This window comes from Bufo bufo, chromosome 2 (genome assembly GCF_905171765.1).
Source record: "Bufo bufo chromosome 2, aBufBuf1.1, whole genome shotgun sequence".
NCBI lineage: Eukaryota > Metazoa > Chordata > Amphibia > Anura > Bufonidae > Bufo > Bufo bufo.
The window spans coordinates 484,148,003-484,168,353 of NC_053390.1; the positions used below are offsets into that span (position 1 = coordinate 484,148,003).

At 44.6% G+C, this 20,351-nt stretch overlaps 1 protein-coding gene across 1 annotated transcript in view; it reads right to left on the reverse strand.

The window, feature by feature from the left end:
* Positions 1-20,351, reverse strand: part of LOC120989572 (scaffold attachment factor B2-like) — a 392,913-nt gene that overhangs the window by 167,236 nt on the left and 205,326 nt on the right. Inside the window, exon 7 of the mRNA XM_040417765.1 lies at positions 4,767-4,903. Coding sequence (XP_040273699.1) covers positions 4,767-4,903 — 137 coding nt within the window. The remainder of the gene's footprint in view (positions 1-4,766; positions 4,904-20,351) is intronic.

Sequence of the window (20,351 nt, forward strand, 5' to 3'; positions counted from 1 at the left end):
CCACCCCTGGGCACTTGCGATAGGTAATTAGCATATTCTTAAAACTTCATTTTAGGTACTTTGGAGGCTCTGAAAAACTAAACATGGGTACCATCAGTGTTATGGACCTGCCTCCCACAGAGCTATATCATCAGTTTAAAACATGTTATGTAGGTGACAGACTCCCTTTAAAGGGTTAGTCTCACTTCAGCAAATAACATTTATTATGTAGACCAAGTTAATACAAGGTGCTTACTAATGTATTGCGATTGTATATATGGTCTCTTTTTCCATCACATTTTACACTGCTTGTTTCCAGGGATTATAGTCACAGCTGAAGCACAGGTACGATGTGACAGAGACAGAAGTTGCAGCGCACGCGTGCCTGTGTGTGCTCTTGTGTTCATCGCCACGAGGGATGAGCAAATGTCATATTTTGAAATTCGTTTTCGGTTCGTGTTGTGGTATTTACTGAATTGCGTTATGGATTCTGTTACCACGGACCATAACGCAATTCCATGATGGAATGCAGAAGTTCTCTCCGGCATAACAAAAACCGGACAGATCTGTTATGCAGGCCATAGACTTCTATTATGCCGGAATGAATAACGGAATGCCTCTAAAGGCATTCCGTTATGGAATTGTGTTATGGTCCGTGGTAACGTGGTAATTTCAAAACATTAAATTCGCTCATCCCTACTCGCCACCAGTGAGGCTGACATGGTTTCCTATCGTGTGCAAGCACGGCCAATGTTGCTGGATTGCACAGCAGTCATAAGATCGTAATCCCCTTGAAACGAGCTTTGTATATTGTGATGGGAAAATGAATCAAGCCAGCAAAGCAGACAAAAAGGACAGTCACATGATAAATAAAATTTGCAGTGCGACAACCCCTTTAAAGGGTTTCTATCACTTCGTTTCACCTATTTAGCTTTCAGACACTAGCGATCCGCTAGTGTCTGCTTTATCTAACCATCCTAATATAAGAGCTTATTGTCCTGCCGTTTAGCTAAAAAAATAACTTATATAGATATGCAAATGAGCCTCTAGGTGCTATGGGGGCGTGATTAGCACCTAGAGGCTCCGTCTACCTTAACAAACTGCCGCCGCCCAGCGCGTCCCTCCAGCCCGCCCATCTCCTCCGGAATGCGATGCTCCTCGTATTCGGCGCATGCGCAGTGAATGTCTGATCGCTTCCCTGCTCAGACATCTCCACTGCGCCTGCGCCGATGACGTCATAGTGCTCCGAGGAACAGGCGCAGTGGAGATGTCTGAGCAGGGAAGCGATCAGACATTCACTGCGCATGCGCAGAACAGAGACGCGCACGGAGAGGATCGCTTCAGCTGGAGATGGGCGGGCTGGAGGGACGCGCTGGGCGGCGGCAGTTTGTTAAGGTAGACGGAGCCTCTAGGTGCTAATGACGCCCCCATAGCACCTAGAGGCTCATTTGCATATCTATATAAGTTATTTTTTTAGCTAAACGGCAGGACAATAAGCTCTTATATTAGGATGGTTAGATAAAGCAGACACTAGCGGATCGCTAGTGTCTGAAAGCTAAATAGGTGAAACAAAGTGATAGAAACCCTTTAAAGGCAGTGAACTCCAGACATTTATCAATCTAAAAGTAAAATAGACTATCAAAAAAAAGCTAGAAAAATTATAGTAGAGCCCTAAAAGATCCTGTCAATACGAAATGCAGTACAATCAGCCCCCATATACAACTGAACTGAACTGAAGATGCAAAGGCATAAAATTACATGTTTTTACGGATTCTTTTCCCACAAAACTATGTAGCAATCTGCTCAGCTCCTCTTGCTCTATAATCTGCAGCCTGAAGAAGTCTTTGCATATTTTGTGGTGACAGGTTCTGTTTAATGCTACGGAGCAAGGATTACAGTAATATGGACAAAACCAATAAGGCCTGACTTGGTGCGGAATTACTTACATTTGGTTGGTATGATTACTGCTTCTTACCTATTTATTCTGTTAACTCACTAACTGTATTTGTATGTATATTGGGTCACATTGCCTTTGTGTAAGCAGTTATTCTAACGGCTATACTGGTCGTGCCGTGGCCATACTGCCACCTATCTATCCATGCATTTGCACTTTAACGTTTCCATCCTGCTGTCAGACCACCTACATTGATTTGTTTTTTAACAATTTTTAAAAGGGAACCTGTCACCGGGATTTTGTGTATAGAGCTGAGGACATGGGTTGCTAGATGGCCGTTAGCACATCCGCAATACTCAGTCCCCAAAGCTCTGTGTGCTTTATTGTGTAAAAAAAACTATTTGATACATATGCAAATTAACCTGAGATGGGTCCTGTCCCTGACTCATCTCAGGGACAGGACTCATCTCAGGTTAATTTGCATATGCGTCAAATCTTTTTTTTTTTCACAATAAAAGCACACAGAGCTATGGGGACCTGGTATTGCAGATGTGATAGTGGCCATCTAGCAACCCATGTCCTCAGCTCTATACCCAAAATCCAGGTGACAGGTTCCCTTTAATTAGTTTGTGCTAATCAGGTTGAGAATTATTTGTGAAGACAAGAAAATTAATTATTTAATCATGTTTACTGTGTGATTATAATGTTTCTTTACTATCTAACCTCATATATCCTTACTTGTTTTGTTGTTAATCATGTATATGGGTTAATGTTACTTTATAAAGGAAAGTAGTTTTGGTGTTCATACAGTTATATGGAGTCCTTTTCAATGGAAAATACCCCAGGGAGCCAGAGCTCCAGAAGTGCCCCAGAGAGGAATATTGAGACTATCACTTGGGAATATATATGCATAGAGGATGGGAGGAGGAAGCAAGAGAAGCAGAAGTCACAAAAAATTTTTTAAAGTACAAGAAACAGTCAAGACCACTGTACATATATGGTGAAAGTCCGGGGTCTCATCATGGCACCCGCTCAGAAGCTGATCACAGACTTAACACCTCAGATGACGTGATCAATTACGACCATGGTACCCGACTGGTGAAACCCCCGGTAGGGATGCACTTCCCTGATCCCGTACACCTTCCCCACGCCAAGGTCGAGGGAGCCGTTTGGTTGTTATGGCATCCGAAGCCTGCTACAGCAATGTTTCTATGAAACTACTGATTAGTTTCTATGAAACTATGAGGCTATTAACTGGAGAAGGTAAAGGGAGGGGGCTTTTATATGCTGATCTCCGTTGTTTTCCTGTCCATGAAGAGGCGGGGTAGCCTCCAGGTAGTGCCGTTATGGAGGCGTGGGGGAAAATTATTTTAGCTCAAAATGAGTACAATACAATAATAAAAAAATGCCCCCAAAAGCTGTACATAGCTTTTACTGGGCTAACCCCTACATAAGCAAAATCATAAAAAAAAATATCTGGTCAAAGATTTATTGAGGGGATTAATTGTGGAGGCAAAGCTAATATCAGAGCCAAGCGGAGGAGGCAGTAGAATTGGCAATGTATGGAGGAGGTCCAGGAGCAATAGAAATGGACTGTGCACCGATTGAAGAAAGAAGGGGCACACTCTCCTCACATGGTACACTGGTCTGTCATTTGTTCAGCTGTGCCTTTTACATCCAGGTTGAGGCAGTAACAGACTGCAAACACAAGGGTGGTTGACAAGTGACATACTAATAGTTAGCATCTGGCACAAAGGTCCCGATTTGGCATACCAAAATCCAGCGGTTGGCTCTGGGTTCCTGACATGAGCTCTATCACTACTGAAGACACCCAGTTCACTCTTGTAGCTAACAAGAGTGACTGTTAAAGAAATAGATTAGGGAATTACCATCAATTCATTTACCGTATTTTTCGCCCTACAAGACGCACCTAGGTTTTTGAGGCGGAAAATAAGAAAAATAATAATTTTAACCAAAAGGTGTGCTTTTGGTGGGTTTTGAACTAATGGTGGTCTGTGCATGACACTATTATGGGGGGGATCTGTGGATGACGCACTGTCATGTGGGGGATCTGTGGATGGCACTGTTATGGGGGATTTGTGAATGGCACTGTTATGGGGGATTTGTGAATGGCACTGTTATGGGGATCTGTGGATGGCACTGTTATGGGGTGCTGGATCTGTGGATGGCACTGTTATGGGGTGCTGGATCTGTGGATGGCACTGCTATATAAGTCTCATCCACAGATCCCCCTCATAACAGTGTCCCCCAATACACCGGCCCGCCGCTCACCGCAGTATTTATAAATATTAATCCTTAACCTCTTATTAAGTTTAACTAAAGCTGCGCTCTCCCCTGTATCAGTACTGTACTTACTAACAAGCTTCCATAGCAGGCAGAGCGGACGGCAGCAGTAACACTTTGCAGGCGCGCGACATCAGTGAGTGACGTTACTGCTTCCGTCCGCTCTGCCTGCTATAGAAGCTTGTTAGTAAGTACAGTACTGATACAGGGGAGAGCGCAGCTTTAGTTAAACTTATTAAGAGGTTAACGATTAATGTTTAGAAATACTGCGGTGAGCGGCGGGGCCCGGTGTAAGCATACAGTGACTGCACCAGGCCCCGCCGCAAGTTGCCGGACTCCAGCCCCTCCTCTCTCCCCGCTCATACATCGCAGGCTGCGATGCTGCAGCATCGCAGACTACGATGTAAAATGGAAGCATTCGCCCCATAAGACGCAGGGGCATTTTCCCCAAACTTTTGGTACATTTCTGAAAAGTAATCGCAAAGCTGGTTATGCATAGTAAAGCATCTGCTGCTTGCTTTACATGCACCCAAAAATATACTGAACTGATTAATGCCAACTACAGTATATTATGATAGAGCTAACATACCTTTGTCTCTCTATTTCTCTTATTTCTCTTTCTCTTTGCCTCTGGCGTTCATGCTCCCTTTGTTTCTTAATTTTATCAAAAGAAAGCATCTCTCTTTTTTCTTTACTCTCAGAGTTTCGATCTTGGCTTTTGGAACTCTAAAATAATGTTAAACAAAAGTTAAAGCACTGGATAAAATGTATATTATAAAAATCAATGTCTTTTTGTCGGTCCTTCCTCTATAGATATCCAAACGCCTGAACCATTGGACACCAACTAGGCACATAGGTAGATATGGTTGTCTGGGAAAGTTTTCATTGAGGTCTCAGCTCTCTAGCATGTACAGTTCTTGAGATAGTCACAAAATAATGCAAACATGGCACAATCACATAACCCGTTTTTTGCCAACACAAGCTCGGAGGTCCGTCAGTCTTCAGCTCACTGACACAGTTTTACACCAGGTTTCCATAACAACTTAGCCATTTTTCTTCACTGTGGAGGTCACAGTTAAGCCTCTTTTACAAGGGCGTGTGCGCCCCGTTGCCGTATTTGCGGATCCGCAATACACGGGTGCCGTTCCGTGGGCATTCCGCATCACTGATGCGGACCCATTCACTTCAATGGGTCCGCAAATCCAGAGATGCGGAATGGTGCGGAACGGAACCCTACGGAAGCACTACGGAGTGCTTCCGTGGGGTTTCGTCCCGTACTTCCGTTCTGCAAAAAGATAGAAAATGTCCTATCTTTTTGCGGAACGGCAGGATCGCTGCGGCTGCCCTACGGACTGTGCTCGTGCATTGCGGCCTGCTGCACGACCACGGGGCGCACATGCCCATGTGAAAGAGGCCTTAAGGGGGTGGGGCACTGTGGAGGTCACTGTTAAGGGGGAGAGTTACAAATAAAATAAACAGTGTGTAACTGCAGGGATACATAGGGCTACTAGCAATTTTCCCGTAAAGGGAAAAGAAAAAAAAAAGGGGGGGGGGGCATGGATTGGCCTTCAGGGCACTCTTAGAACAAATCCATAAAACACACAAACAGACCAACACTTTAATTTAAAAATATATATAAAAAAAAAAAGGTTCAAGAAAAAAAAAAAAAATAATTTTATTAATTACCAGCATCAAGCCATGTACAAAAATTTTTAAATAAAATAGGCATTAGGTATCGCCACGTCCGTAATGACCACCTCTATAAAAATATCACAGATGAATGCCGGAAAGAAATAAAAAGCGTGTAGTAGCGAGCGATCAAAATGTATAATGTACCCCCACAATGGCACCACTGAAAAAATCACCTCATCCCGCAAAAAACGAGCCACTACACAAGACAATTGACACAAAAAAAAAAAAGGGTGTGATCAAAAAGGTACCAAATGTTACCAATTAAAACGTCAATTCATCCTGCAAAAAATTAGTCCCCTCACAAGATGGACAGAGAAATAAAAAAAATAAAAAATCTGGCTCTAAGAAAAATGGCACAAATTTTTTTCCCCCCCCCCAAAAAATGCTGTGCGTAAATGTGGTAAAATGAAAAATACAACATAAAATTGGTATACCTTTAATCGTACTGACCAGCAGAATAAAGATAATGTGTAATTTTTCCCCACAGTGTTTGCAATAGCAGAGTTAATGCCTTTTCTTTATCCTGCTTCCCAAAAAGCTAAATAAAAAGCAATATAAAAGTTGTATGTACCCCATAATAGAACAAATGATACAGCTCTGTTGAGAGAAAAATAAAATGTGTGGTTGTCAGAAAATGACCTGTTGTCCAGAGGCTGATCAATAGCAACATGGCGCCCATTAACAACTCCACCAAAACCTGCCCTCCAAAACCATATGGCGCTCCTTCTATTCTGACCCTTGCCATGTGCCCAAACAGCAATTTACGACTACATATGGGTTGTTGCTGTGTTCAGGAAAAAATGCTTATCATTTATGGTGCTTTTCTCCTTATGAAAATGAAAAATGGGGGGCTTAGGCAACATTTTATTGGAAGAAATCAAAATTTTCATTTTCACAACCCAGTGTTTCCAATTTTTCTTTAAAAGCCAGTGGGGTCAAAGTGGTAAGTACATTCCTTGAGGGTGCAGTTTTCAAGATGGGGTCATTTTTTGGGTGGATTCTAGTGTAGTGTAGTGTACCTTCAAAAATAACATGACGCCCAAATACCATTCCAGCAAGATCGGCCCTCTAAAAGCCATATGGTGCTCCTTGCCTTCAGAGCAGTGTGGTGTGCCCACACAGCAGTATATGAAAAAATATGGGGTGTTTCTGTAAACTACAGAATCAGGGTACTAAATATTGAGGTTTGTTTGGCTGTTAACCCTTGCTGTATTACAGGAAAAATATATAAAAATGTAAAATCTGCAACACATTTTTTTCCTAAATGTCACCTCCATTTTCCTTTAATTCCTGTGAAACATGTAAAGGGTTAACGATGCTTGTAAAATCAGTTTTAAGGCTACTTTCACACTGGCGTTTTGGCTTTCCGTTTGTGAGATCCATTGAGGTAGGGGTGGGCGATATGGCCTAAAATCTATATTGTGATATAATTTGAAGCATGTGCAATATGCGCTATATATTGCGATATATTATTTTGTTCTGTATGTATACAAAAAATACTAATTACAAAACTTTTCAAGACATTTTTAATATGTGTATTGTGTAACACAGTAACAGTTCGTTTTCCAAACAATGCAAAGATGAAGACTAAGTGTTAGTAAAACACAAATTTGTTGAAAATAAAGTGCAAGATGTAAAAAAATAAACATTACATTTCTTCCTCCCGTCCTGATTACTTATTTATATTGCACAAAAATAAAAAGCTGCACATATTTGAACTAAAAACCCTTCAAGTTCAACGGGTTTCTTTTCCGTTAAAGGGAACCTGTCATCAACTTTGTGCTGCCCATACTAACGGCAGCACAAAGTAGAGACAGGTGAGTTGATTTCATTGGTCTGTGTAGTTTAAAAGTAATTTGTTGCCGAGAACCAACTTCACAATCATTGCAGACTGGTCCTGGTAAAGAGTCCCAGCCACCTGAGAAGAGTCATGGTTATTCATAGATTCCTGCTCGCTATCCCTGCCCACCTGCTGATGATTGACAGTCTTCTACCTAGTTTTCTCCCTTTCTCTCTAGGAGAGAACTGCCAACCATCAGCACATGGGCGGGGAGAGCAGGAGATTATGAATAACCAGGACTCTTCTCAAGTAGATTTGACTCTTTTCAAGGCCTGGGCTGCAATGATTGTGATGCTGGTTCTCGGCAACCACTTACTTTTAGCGCATGAGAGACACACTGCTGAAATCTGAATTTCTGTCACTATTTTATGCTGCCCTCAGTGAGTTCTGCATAAAGCTGATGACAGGTTCCCTTTAAATATACAACAAATTGCAAACTTGCAAATCAATATGTAGTGCAAATACAAACATGACTGAAAATCAGTGTTTATGCTCCTTGCATGCAGTGATTAAACTTCTTGCACATCAGACAAGGTTTTTTGCCAGAAACGCAAGTTTGTCCACAGTCTCGGGTTTCAGTGCAGATCGGTGTTACTATGTTGCCACTGGTGCTGAATGCCCTTTCTGAGGGTGCGCTTGTGGCAGGAATACAAAGGTATTTCTTGGCTAGGCTTGCCACCATGGGAAAAGTAGCCTGGTGCAGCCTCCACCACTCCAGTGGGTCAGCTTCTCCTTCTACATCCAGTGCCTGCAGGTAACTCTTAAGCTCAATTGCAGTCGCTTCTCTGTCAGTGAGGGCAGCTGGGCTAGGCTGAGCGGATGCTTTTTTGTAAAAGCTGCCTAGACTTCGTTTACTCCTCTTGGGTTCTCTCTGGGCTTCTCCATCAGCTCCTGTTCTTGTGTGTGATGGTGGTGACTCTGTGGCAGACACAGCTTGCGTCTTTAGCAGTGCCCAAATTTCTGCTGCTGCTTTTGTGAAGATGAAGTCTCTTCGGTCATCTGCTATATATGATGATCTGAAGCGTGGGTTGACCAAGGAGGCCATATCCAGGAGGTCATCAGTTTCAGCGTGTGAGTACTTCTCATTTAAATACTTGAGGATGGCTCTCTTCATGTCCTTCGTCAGGTCTGTGTCAATGTCATCATCAGCTAGAGGAAGAACTGTGCTGTTTAGAAGGTGGAGCACAGGTTTAACATATGACACACTCACATACTCATCTCCAGACAGAGCATCTGTGAACTCCAACAGGGGATTGAGGGTTTTGCTCATAGATTCTAACACATCAATGTCCTGCCAAGTTGATACCAGGTGCCTGGTTTTCCGGTCTGCTTTCAGGACCTGTGATATGGCCTTCTCTTGTTCAAGCACCCGCTGAATCATCTGCTGTCGAGACCCCCATCTTGTTGGTGTTTCAGTGATGAGGCGGTGAGGAGGCAGGTTTAGCTCAGCTTGGGCATTAGCCATTTGTCTCTTCCTTTTCCAAGGGTAAGAAAAGGTACTCACTATTTTCTTGCATTTGCCAATTGCATGTTCAACACGGGCGTCTTTCACACTTCTCTCTAAGGACAAAATTGGAAGAAATTATTAGCACAGTCAAAAACCCCTGCATAATGTTGAACTAGTCTAGGACTAAAAGAAACGTTCACCTACCGATGGAGAGGTGGAGCCTGTGGCCGAAGAACTGCAGTCTTGTCCTGTCGTTCAATTCCACTGCTTTCACAATATTTGCACCATTGTCGGTGGTTATGCAGACTTGTAACTCTTATTTAAGTCTTCATGACTCCAGCACTTCCTTTAATCCCTGAGATATCAGTTCACCCGTATGATCCTCTGGAAAATAAGATGTCTGTAGGTATCTGCTGCACAACTTCCACTCGTCATTGATGAAGTGGACTGTGAGACTAATTTAAGGCTCCATTGTGCGACTTGACCGCAAGTCTGTAGTAGTTGCATAGTGTTATATGCTCCGGAGTTCTTTCTTCACTTGCTTGAGGACTTTGTCATATAGTTTGGGCACTTCTGTTTGGCTAAAGTATTTGCGGCTAGGTACCTTGTAACGTGGATCAAGTGTCTTAATCATGTTCTGAAAGCTGCTTTTCTCCACTGTAAGAAACGGCACCATGTCCTTACACAGGTACAGGGTAATGGCATTTGTAATTTCAATCCACCGCCGATTTTTTTGTCATACAGAGTGCCTTTAGAAAATGCTTTGAAAATATCGGTCTGCTGGTGGGCAGAAGCAGGGCCACCTTTTTTCTTTCAACTTGACTGACTGGCCGTTTGTGGAGGGTGCAGTTTTTAGCTATCTTCGTATTCCAAAACATGCTTCATTTTGAGGTGATAAAACAAATTTGTTGTATTCCCTCTCTTCGCTATTATTCTCGCCCGGCATAGTTTTCAGATTATATTGTTCTTCTGAACATCAGACTCCTTAAACCCAAACCAGGTCCATATGACCGACGTCACACCGGTCTTCTTTACGAGCACCTCCTCCTCTTCCGCCCCACGTGTAACTGGTGTATGCTCCCTCATGCTTGCGAGTTGCACAGCTTGATGACATCTAGGGCTGCAGGAAACGATTATTTTAGCAATCGAGTATTAATCGAGTACTCTAAGACAAAACCTTCTTATACTATTACTAACGTATTGCTATTTGCTTTCTAAAAACAATATTTTTATTGTGGTTTAGCAAATCATCAGCCCCATGCCATTGCCATCATCATACATGTCCCCCAGCCAGCGCCATCAGCCCCACGCATTGCCATCATAATACATGTCCCCCAGCCAGTGCCATCAGCCCCATGGCATTTGACAATTGCCATCATACATGTCCCCCAGAGCCAACGCCATCAGCCCCAAGCCCCATGGCATTTGCCATCATCTGCCATCAGACATGTCTCCCAGAGCCAGTGGCATCAGCCCCATGGCATTTGCCATCATCTGCCAGACATGTCCCCCAGAGCCGGTGCCATCAGCCCCATGGCATTTGCCATCATCTGCCATATGTCCCTCAGAGCCAGTGCCATCAGCCCCATGTGGCATTTGCCATCATCCCTGCCATATGTCCCCCAGAGCCAGTGCAATTAGCCCCCATGTGGCATTTGCCATCATCTGCCTGCCATATGTCCCCCAGAAGAGCCATTGCCATCAGCCCCCATGTGGCATTTGCCATCATCTGCCTGCCATATGTCCCCCAGAAGAGCCAGTGCCATCAGCCCCCATGTGGCATTTGCCATCATCTGCCTGCCATATGTACCCCAGAGCCAGTGCCATCAGCCCCATGTAGCATTTGCCCCCCCCCCCCACAGAATCGCTATACTTACCTTTCCTGTAGGGCGCTCGGCGAGTCGGCAGTCCGCAGGTGTCGTGTCTTCTTCCCAGCATGCATTGCAGGACCTGACGTCACACACAGCGTCAGCCAGCGGGCTGACGCTGTGTGCACGCCAGGCCCTGGCCACTACAGTACAGCGCGGTCGGGAGCCCGAGCCACGGAGCGGTGAGAAGGTTCGTCTATTCACTACCGCCACAACCGGTCCTGGTCATATCGCGGTCCGGCAATATATGCGATATGGAGAAAATCTGTATCGTTGCACAGATTCATATCGTCCATATCGCATATATCGCCCGCCCCTACATTCAGGGCTCTTTAAAAGAGGTCCAAAACATATCAGTTTTGCCATAATGCATTCTGAATGGTATAGGATCCTCTCAGAATGCATCAGTTTGCCTCCGTTCTGTCACCATTCCACTCTGGATCAGGCACCAAAACGCTGCCTGCAGTGTTTTGCTGTCTGCCTGACGAAGCGGAGCCAAACGGATCATCCTGGCACACAATGTAAGTCAATAGGGGCAGTGCTCCAGACTAAAAAAAATTCCTAGTAGCCATTGGCTCCTGAACTGAAAATTTTAGGAGCCAAATTAAATTTTTAGTCGCCAAATCAAAACCGAATCAAAATTTTGGTATCGTGACAACGCTACGCCGATCAGATTGGCGTAGGGTTGTTTCGATACCAAAGTTTTGATTCGCTTTCGTCACCATAAAAAAGTATTGCGATACTCAAAAAAAGCTGCGTGCATTTCGCATTTTATGAAACGTTCGGCCCATAATAGAACAGTCCTATCCTATTTTTTGGGGTGACAAGGTGACTAAAAATGGCGAATGCTCACCGCATAGGAGAATTTTTTTTAAAATTAAATTGTTTGGACTTTTCGGACACAGCGCTATGTAATATGTTTATTTATCGTTTATATATTTTATATGTAAAATTGGGAAAGGGGGGATTTAAACTTAATATTTTAGGGTACTTTCACACTAGCGTTTTTCATTTCCGGCATAGAGTTCCGTCCTAGGGGCTCTATACCGGAAAAGATGTCTTCAGGTCAGTCTTTTTGACTGATCAGGCAAAAGATAAAACCGCAGCATTCTACGGTTTTATCTCTGGCGGAAAAAACTGAAGATTTCCCTGAATGCCGGATTCTGCATTTTTCCCCATAGGAATGTATTAGTGCCGTATCCGGCATTCAAAATATCGGAATGCCGGATCCATCCTTCCGGTTGAACCGTGCGATTTTCACGCATGGTTGCTAGGATGAAAGTCTATTCACTGTATTACTTTCCCTTATAACAACATGGTTATAAGGGAAAATAATAGCATTCTTTAATGCAGAATGCGTAGTAGCATAAACATTATATACATCCCAATATAATAAACATTGGTGGCGCAGTGCACCCCCCCCCCCCCCCCAACACCCCAGTATAATAAACATTGGTGGCGCAGTGGGCCCCCCCTCCCTAGTATAATAAACATAGGTGGCACAGTGGGCCCCCCCCCCCCAACACCCCAGTATAATAAACATTGGTGGCGCAGTGCGCCCCCCTCCCTAGTATAATAAACATATAAACATTGCCCCCCCCCCCCCCCAACACCCCAGTATAATAAACATTGGTGGCGCAGTGGGCGCCCCCTCCCTAGTATAATAAACATATAAACATTGGCCCCCCCCCCCCCCAACACCCCAGTATAATAAACATTGGTGGCACTTCCCACTGCGCCACCAATGTTTATTATACTGGGGGGGGGGGGGGGGGGGGCACTCAATGTTTATTATACTGGGGGGGCCGCACTGAATGTTTATTATAATGGGGGGGGGCCGCACTCAATGTTTATTATACTGGGGTGTTGGGGGGGGTTGGGGGGCGCACTGCGCCACCAATGAAGATAACTGACCTGTTAATACAAATACAGGAGGCGGGTGCCGGAATCAAATAGCAGACACCCGACCTTTGTGACAGGGAGCTGAGATCAGCGGCAGTTAACCCCTCAGGTGTCATAGAGGTCAGGTGCCGGCTTTTTGATTCCGGCACCCGCCTCCTGTATTTGTATTAACAGGTCAGTGATCTTCATTGGTGGCGCAGTGGCCACAGCCCCTCCCCCTGTCCCTCTTCTTATTGGCCGCGGCGGCAGCAGCACAGGGGGGAGGGAGAGACTCTTCCACTGCGCTGCTGATAAGAACATGATAGTTCAGCTTCTGTGCCCCGCCGCTGTATTCAGAGCTGCGGCGTGGCTCTAGTCGCAAATGGCAACAAGACTAAAAAGTCTTGTCGCCATTTGTAAATTCTAAGTCGCATTGGCGACCATTTTGGTCGCCATCTGGAGCCCTGAGGGGGCGGATCCGTTTTCTCTGACACAATCTGGCACAATAGAAAACGGATCCGTCCCCCATTGATTTTCAATGGTGTTCAAGAGGAATCCGTCATGGCTATAGAAGACATATACAACCGGATCCATTCATGACGGATGCATGCGGTTGTATTATTGTAACGGAAGCGTTTTTGCAGATCCATGACGGATCCGCAAAAAACGATAGTGTGAAAGTAGCCTTAGGTGTGTAATTTCTAAAATTGGGTCATTTATGGGTGGTTTTTACTACTTAAGCCCCACAAAGTGACTTCAAAACTCAATTGGTCCTTTAACCCTTTCATGACCAAGGGTCATTGATGCCCCCGTGAACACGTCTAATATTGCAAATCTGATGTGTCACTTTATGTGGTAATAACTTTGAAATGTTTTTACTTATCCAAACTATTCTAAGATTGTTTTCTCGTGACACATTGTAATTCATGATGGTCATAAATTTGAGTCACTCACTATATTTCACTTTTATTTATGAAAAACCCCAAATTTTGCAGAAACACACCACATGTGGTCATAAACTGATGGAAGGGCACATGGCAGGGCGCAGAAGAAAAGGAGCGCCATATGTTTTTTTGGAAGGCAGATTTTACTGGACCGGTTTTTAGATACCATGTCCTATTTCAAGCCCCCCCTGTGCACCCTTACAGTAGAAACTCCCAAAAAGTGACCCCATTTTTGAAACTATGGTATAAGGCAGACCTGGGCAAACTACGGCCCGCGGGCCGTATACGGCCCGGCGGACCTTTTAATCCGGCCCCCGGCATTTTTGTTGCCGCCGCCGCCGCCGGCCCTGTAACAGCACGGAGTCACTGTCCGGAGTGAGGAGGGGGCGGGGCCCGCGGCCGCTCTGCGCTCCGCTCTGCGCTCCGCTCTGCTGCCTGGCCTGCCTGTCTCTTTAACAGAGCAGACCAGTGGCTGCTGGAGCGTGATGCAGCTGCCGCACAGGCAGAAAGAGGAAGGAGGCGGAGCCCCAGCCAGCAGCCACAGCCAAAGCCAAGCAACTAACAGAACTTACAGGTATTTGGTGGGGGTGGGGGGGGGCTCATATAGGACAGGGGGACAGTGTGTGCTTTCCTGCCTGCTACTACATCACCCCCCCCCCCCCCAGGGATTGTGGGGGTCATTAAGGGTTGGACTTGCTGCTGATGTTGAGTGTGCCAGTGTGTGTGTGTCCGTCCCTGTGTGTGTGTGTCTGTCCCTTTGTGTGTGTGTGTGTGTGTGTCCGTCCCTGTGTGTGTGTCTGTCCCTTTGTGTGTGTGTGTCTATCCCTGTGTGTGTGTGTTTGTCCCTTTGTGTGTGTGTGTGTGTGTCCATCCCTGTGTGTGTGTGTTTGTCCCTTTGTGTGTGTGTCCCCGTCCCTGTGTGTGTCCGTCCGTGTGTGTCTGTCCCTTTGTGTGTGTCCGTCCCTTTGTGTGTGTGTGAGTGTGTCTGTCCCTTTGTGTGTGTCCCCGTCCCTGTGTGTATGTCTCTCCCTGTGTGTATCACCTTGCCCACAGTGTTCCTATGTCTTGACGCAGCTGCTTCAGAACGTTCTGTGCGGGGAAGAAGATGGAAGAGGAGGCAGCGCCAGCATGGAGTCTGTGCGATAGACACAGGGAGGCACACTAAGGACGAAGGTAACACTTCCACATGATCTACACTAGTGTTATCTGTGGTTTTACATAGGACTGCAGGTAACACTACTACATTATTTAGCACTAGTGTTATCTGTGGTTTTACATAGGACTGCAGGTAACACTACCACAAGGTTAGCTCACACAGGGCGCCTGAACACCTAAGGCCGGCCCTGGCTGCGCACCCCAGCGCCAAGGGATGATGTCACTGATGTAATATGCCTCTTATACACTGCGTGCAGAATTATTAGGCAAATGAGTATTTTGACCACATCATCCTCTTTATGCACGTTGTCTTACTCCAAGCTGTATAGGCTCGAAAGCCTACTACCAATTAAGCATATTTGGTGATGTGCATCTCTGTAATGAGAAGGGGTGTGGTCTAATGACATCAACACCCTATATTAGGTGTGCATAATTATTAGGCAACTTCCTTTCCTTTGGCAAAATGGGTCAAAAGAAGGACTTGACAGGCTCAGAAAAGTCAAAAATAGTGAGATATCTTGCAGAGGGATGCAGCACTCTTAAAATTGCAAAGCTTCTGAAGCGTGATCATCGAACAATCAAGCGTTTCATTCAAAATAGTCAACAGGGTCGCAAGAAGCGTGTGGAAAAACCAAGGCGCGTAATAACTGCCCATGAACTGAGAAAAGTCAAGCGTGCAGCTGCCAAGATGCCACTTGCCACCAGTTTGGCCATATTTCAGAGCTGCAACATCACTGGAGTGCCCAAAAGCACAAGGTGTGCAATACTCAGAGACATGCCCAAGGTAAGAAAGGCTGAAAGACGACCACCACTGAACAAGACACACAAGCTGAAACGTCAAGACTGGGCCAAGAAATATCTCAAGACTGATTTTTCTAAGGTTTTATGGACTGATGAAATGAGAGTGAGTCTTGATGGGCCAGATGGATGGGCCGTGGCTGGATTGGTAAAGGGCAGAGAGCTCCAGTCCGACTCAGACGACAGCAAGGTGGAGGTGGAGTACTGGTTTGGGCTGGTATCATCAAAGATGAGCTTGTGGGGCCTTTTCGGGTTGAGGATGGAGTCAAGCTCAACTCCCAGTCCTACTGCCAGTTTCTGGAAGACACCTTCTTCAAGCAGTGGTACAGGAAGAAGTCTGCATCCTTCAAGAAAAACATGATTTTCATGCAGGACAATGCTCCATCACACGCGTCCAAGTACTCCACAGCGTGGCTGGCAAGAAAGGGTATAAAAGAAGAAAATCTAATGACATGGCCTCCTTGTTCACCTGATCTGAACCCCATTGAGAACCTGTGGTCCATCATCAAATGTGAGATTTACAAGGAGGGAAAACAGTACACCTCTCTGAACAGTGTCTGGGAGGCTGTGGTTGCTGCTGCACGCAATGTTGATGGTGAACAGATCAAAACACTGACAGAATCCATGGATGGCAGGCTTTTGAGTGTCCTTGCAAAGAAAGGTGGCTATATTGGTCACTGATTTGTTTTTGTTTTGTTTTTGAATGTCAAAAATGTATATTTGTGAATGTTGAGAAGTTATATTGGTTTCACTGGTAAAAATAAATAATTGAAATGGGTATATATTTGTTTTTTGTTAAGTTGCCTAATAATTATGCACAGTAATAGTCACCTGTACACACAGATATCCCCCTAAAATAGCTAAAACTAAAAACAAACTAAAAACTACTTCCAAAAATATTCAGCTTTGATATTAATGAGTTTTTTGGGTTCATTGAGAACATGGTTGTTGTTCAATAATAAAATTAATCCTCAAAAATACAACTTGCCTAATAATTCTGCACTCCCTGTATGTGGAGAGCGGTGATGTCACAGATGTAATATATTACTTATAAGTGATATATTACATCAGTGACATCACCACTCTCCACACATAAGTAATATATTACATCAGTGACATCACTGCTGTCCACATATACCGGTAAGTAATACATTACATCAGTGACATCACCGCTCATCACATATATGTGGAGAGCGGTGATGTCACTGATGTAATATATCGCCTATATGTGGACAGCGGTGATGTCACTGATGTAATATAACATTATATGTGGAGAGCGGTGATGTCACTGATGTAAAATATCACTTATATGTGGAGAGCGGTGATGTCACTGATGTAATATAACATTCTATGTGGAGAGTGTTCATGTCACTGATGCAATACAGCGCTCCAGATGGCGACCAAAATGGTCGCCAATGCGCCTTAAAATTTGCAGATGGCGACAAGACTTGTCATAGGCTACAGGCCTGAGGTCTATTTGGTAGTGAAATCCCAGCGCAGGCAGGCATGATGATGTCATCACGCCCGCCTGTGCCAGGACGCGGTGATTTTATGCAGTATTGAGTTTAGCCTTTTGGCCCGGCCCTCCAAAATATTTTCAGTTTCTCATGTGGCCCCATCGAAAAAATAATTGCCCACCCCTGGTATAAGGTGTCAGTTTTATGGGTACTATTCTGGGGCACATATGATGACAGGGTAGATCATGTGCTATTTTTTTATAGAGCAGGTTGTTACGGACGCAATGATATCAAATATGTCTACTTTCTTTGTTTCAGTTTTACATAAAGCATTTTTGAAAAAAATTATGTTTTTGTGTCTCCATTTTCTGAACGCCTTATTTTTTATATTTTTCTGCCAATCGTCTTGTGCAGGGGCTCATTTTTTGCAGTAAGTTGTCATTTTTATTGGTACCATTTATGGGTACATATGATTTTTTGATCATTCATTATTACACTTTATGGGGCAAGGTGACCAAAAAATTTGTATTTTTAGCACAGTTTTTATTTATTTATTTTTACAGCGTTCACCTGAGGGGTTAGGTCATGTGACATTTTTATAGAGCAGATCGTTACAGACATGGCAATACCTAATATGTATACTTTTTCTTATTTATTTACGTTTTAAACAATATTAGCATTTTTGAAACCAAAGAAATTATGTTTTAGCGTCTCCATAGTCAGAGCCATAGCTTTTTTAATGATCGTCTTAGGTAGGGTCTCATTTTTTGCGGGATGAGGTGACTGTTAGATTGGTACTATTTTGGGGGGCATATGCCTTTCTGATTGCTTGGTGTTTCAATTTTTATGATGTAATGTGACAAAAAATAGCTTTTTTTTAACACTTAAAAAAAAAAAAAAAGACAACCCACAAAAAAAACATCAAAAAACAGATGGCTCTTTATGTAACACGAAACCTACTTTTCCATGAAATTATTATTTGCCCTTACAGAGCTGTGTTGGCAGAAAATGTTTTTCACATCACTCAAAAATAAGTTAAAATACATTAGGACTACCCCAAAATGGGGGCTTTCAAAAAACACAGCTTGTCCCACAAGACAAGTCTTCTATGTCCTAAATAAAGAAGTTAAAGCTTTTGTAATTCAAAGTAAAAAAAAAATCTCTTCGGCCTTAGAGGAGCTATACCATTATTAAAGAGGACCTTTAATCGGTCCAAACATTGTGAACTAAGGCCCCTTTCACACTGGTTAGATTTCCGCGCGGGTGCAATGCGTGAGGTGAACGCATTGCACCCGCACTGAATTCGGACCCATTCATTTCTATGGGGCTGTGCACCTGAGCGGTGATTTTCACGCATCACTTGTGCGTTGCGTGAAAATCGCAGCATGCTCCTCGTTGTGCGTTTTCCACACAACGAAGGCCCCATAGAAGCGAATGGAGCTGCATGAAAATCGCAAGCATCCGCAAGCAAGGATGCAGTGCGATTTTCACGCACGTTTGCTAGGAGACGATCGGGATGGGGACCCAATCTTTATTATTTTCCCTTTTAACATGGTTATAAGGGAAAATAATAGCATTCTTAATACAGAATGCATAGTACAATAGGGCTGGAGGGGTTAAAAAAATTATAATAATTTAACTCCCCTTAATCCACTTGCTCGCACAGCCCGGCTTCTCTTCTGTCTTCTTCTTTGCTGTGCACAGTAAAAGGATCTGTGGTGACGTCACTGCGGTCATCACATGATCCATCACCATGGTAATGGATCATGTGATGGACCATGTGATGAGCGCAGTGACGTCATCAAAAGGTCCTATTCCTCAAAGAAGAAGACAAAAGAGAAGACGGGCGGCGCGAGCAAGTGGATTAAGGCGAGTTAAATTATTTTACTTTTTTTTTTTCAACCCCTCTAGCCTTTTTGTACTATGCATTCTGTATTAAGAATGCTATTATTTCCCCTTATAACCATGTTATAAGGGAAAATAATACAGTCTACACAACACCGAACCCAAACCTAAACTTCTGTGAGGAAAAAAAACTCCAAGGCTGTGAGCTCTGCGCTGCGATTGGCCAGCGCTACAGTCTGGGAGAAGGAGATGCCCAGGAGAACAAGGGCAGTCTCCTCCTACTATAACCAAGTCCCCTAAGTCCTCGCCTACTATAACCAAGTGACTGAAGATACCGGAGGGCATAGCAGGAGAACGGAGCAGCGCCCAGGGATATTAAGTGCAGTGAGATCCGTGGGCGCTGCTGTACAGATCATGATACTTAGTTCACAATGTTTGGACCGATGAAAGGTCCTATTTAAAGAGTAAAAAGAAATATCCGAGCAAAGTGCTGACATATCAGTGCCGTACAGTTTCACTGAGAGCCGCTGTCACGGCCTCTGTTGTGTGCGCCGTGACAAGGTTGCCGTGCTGTTGCAGCATGTAGGTGGCTCCTCCTTTCCCCCTGGGTCCTCCCCTGTCTGGTGCCGGAGGGGTTAATTATCTGGCTGGTGTGGATTTAGGTATGTCCTGGGTGTGGCTCTTTATATCCTGGTGTTGTGACTGAGGTCAGTTGCCCTCCAGCCTTTGTGTTAGCTGGAGTGTTGCTCCTTTCCTGGATATACCATCTGTCCAGTGGGAGGGCCTCCTAGCTAGACATACTGTCACGATGGGGAGTGGGCGAAACTCCCCACCGTACAATGAGGAGCAGATGAGATAGCAACTAGGCCTGGGAGATAGGATAAGGGAGCAGGTCACCTCCTAAAGCCTCATGCAGATGTCTTTGGAACATGGTCCGTGAGATACCGGACTAGCATTGCAGAAGCACACGGCGTCATTGGACGCTATGACACCGTGCGCTCCTGCAATGCCAGTCCGGTATCTCACGGACAGTGTTCCACGGGCATCTGCATGAGGCATAAAGCCACCCTAATCCTGACCCTGACTCCTAACCGCATGAGCAGACCCAGAAGGTAGGTGTAATAATGTCAGGGCTAGGAAACGACCTGTTCATCAACGTCTAGGATCAACAAGTCATCTCCTGCTCCTAACCTCATTGCAGGGATTTTCAGGGCGACTCAGGTTCCGAGGTTACTGTGTATGAACAC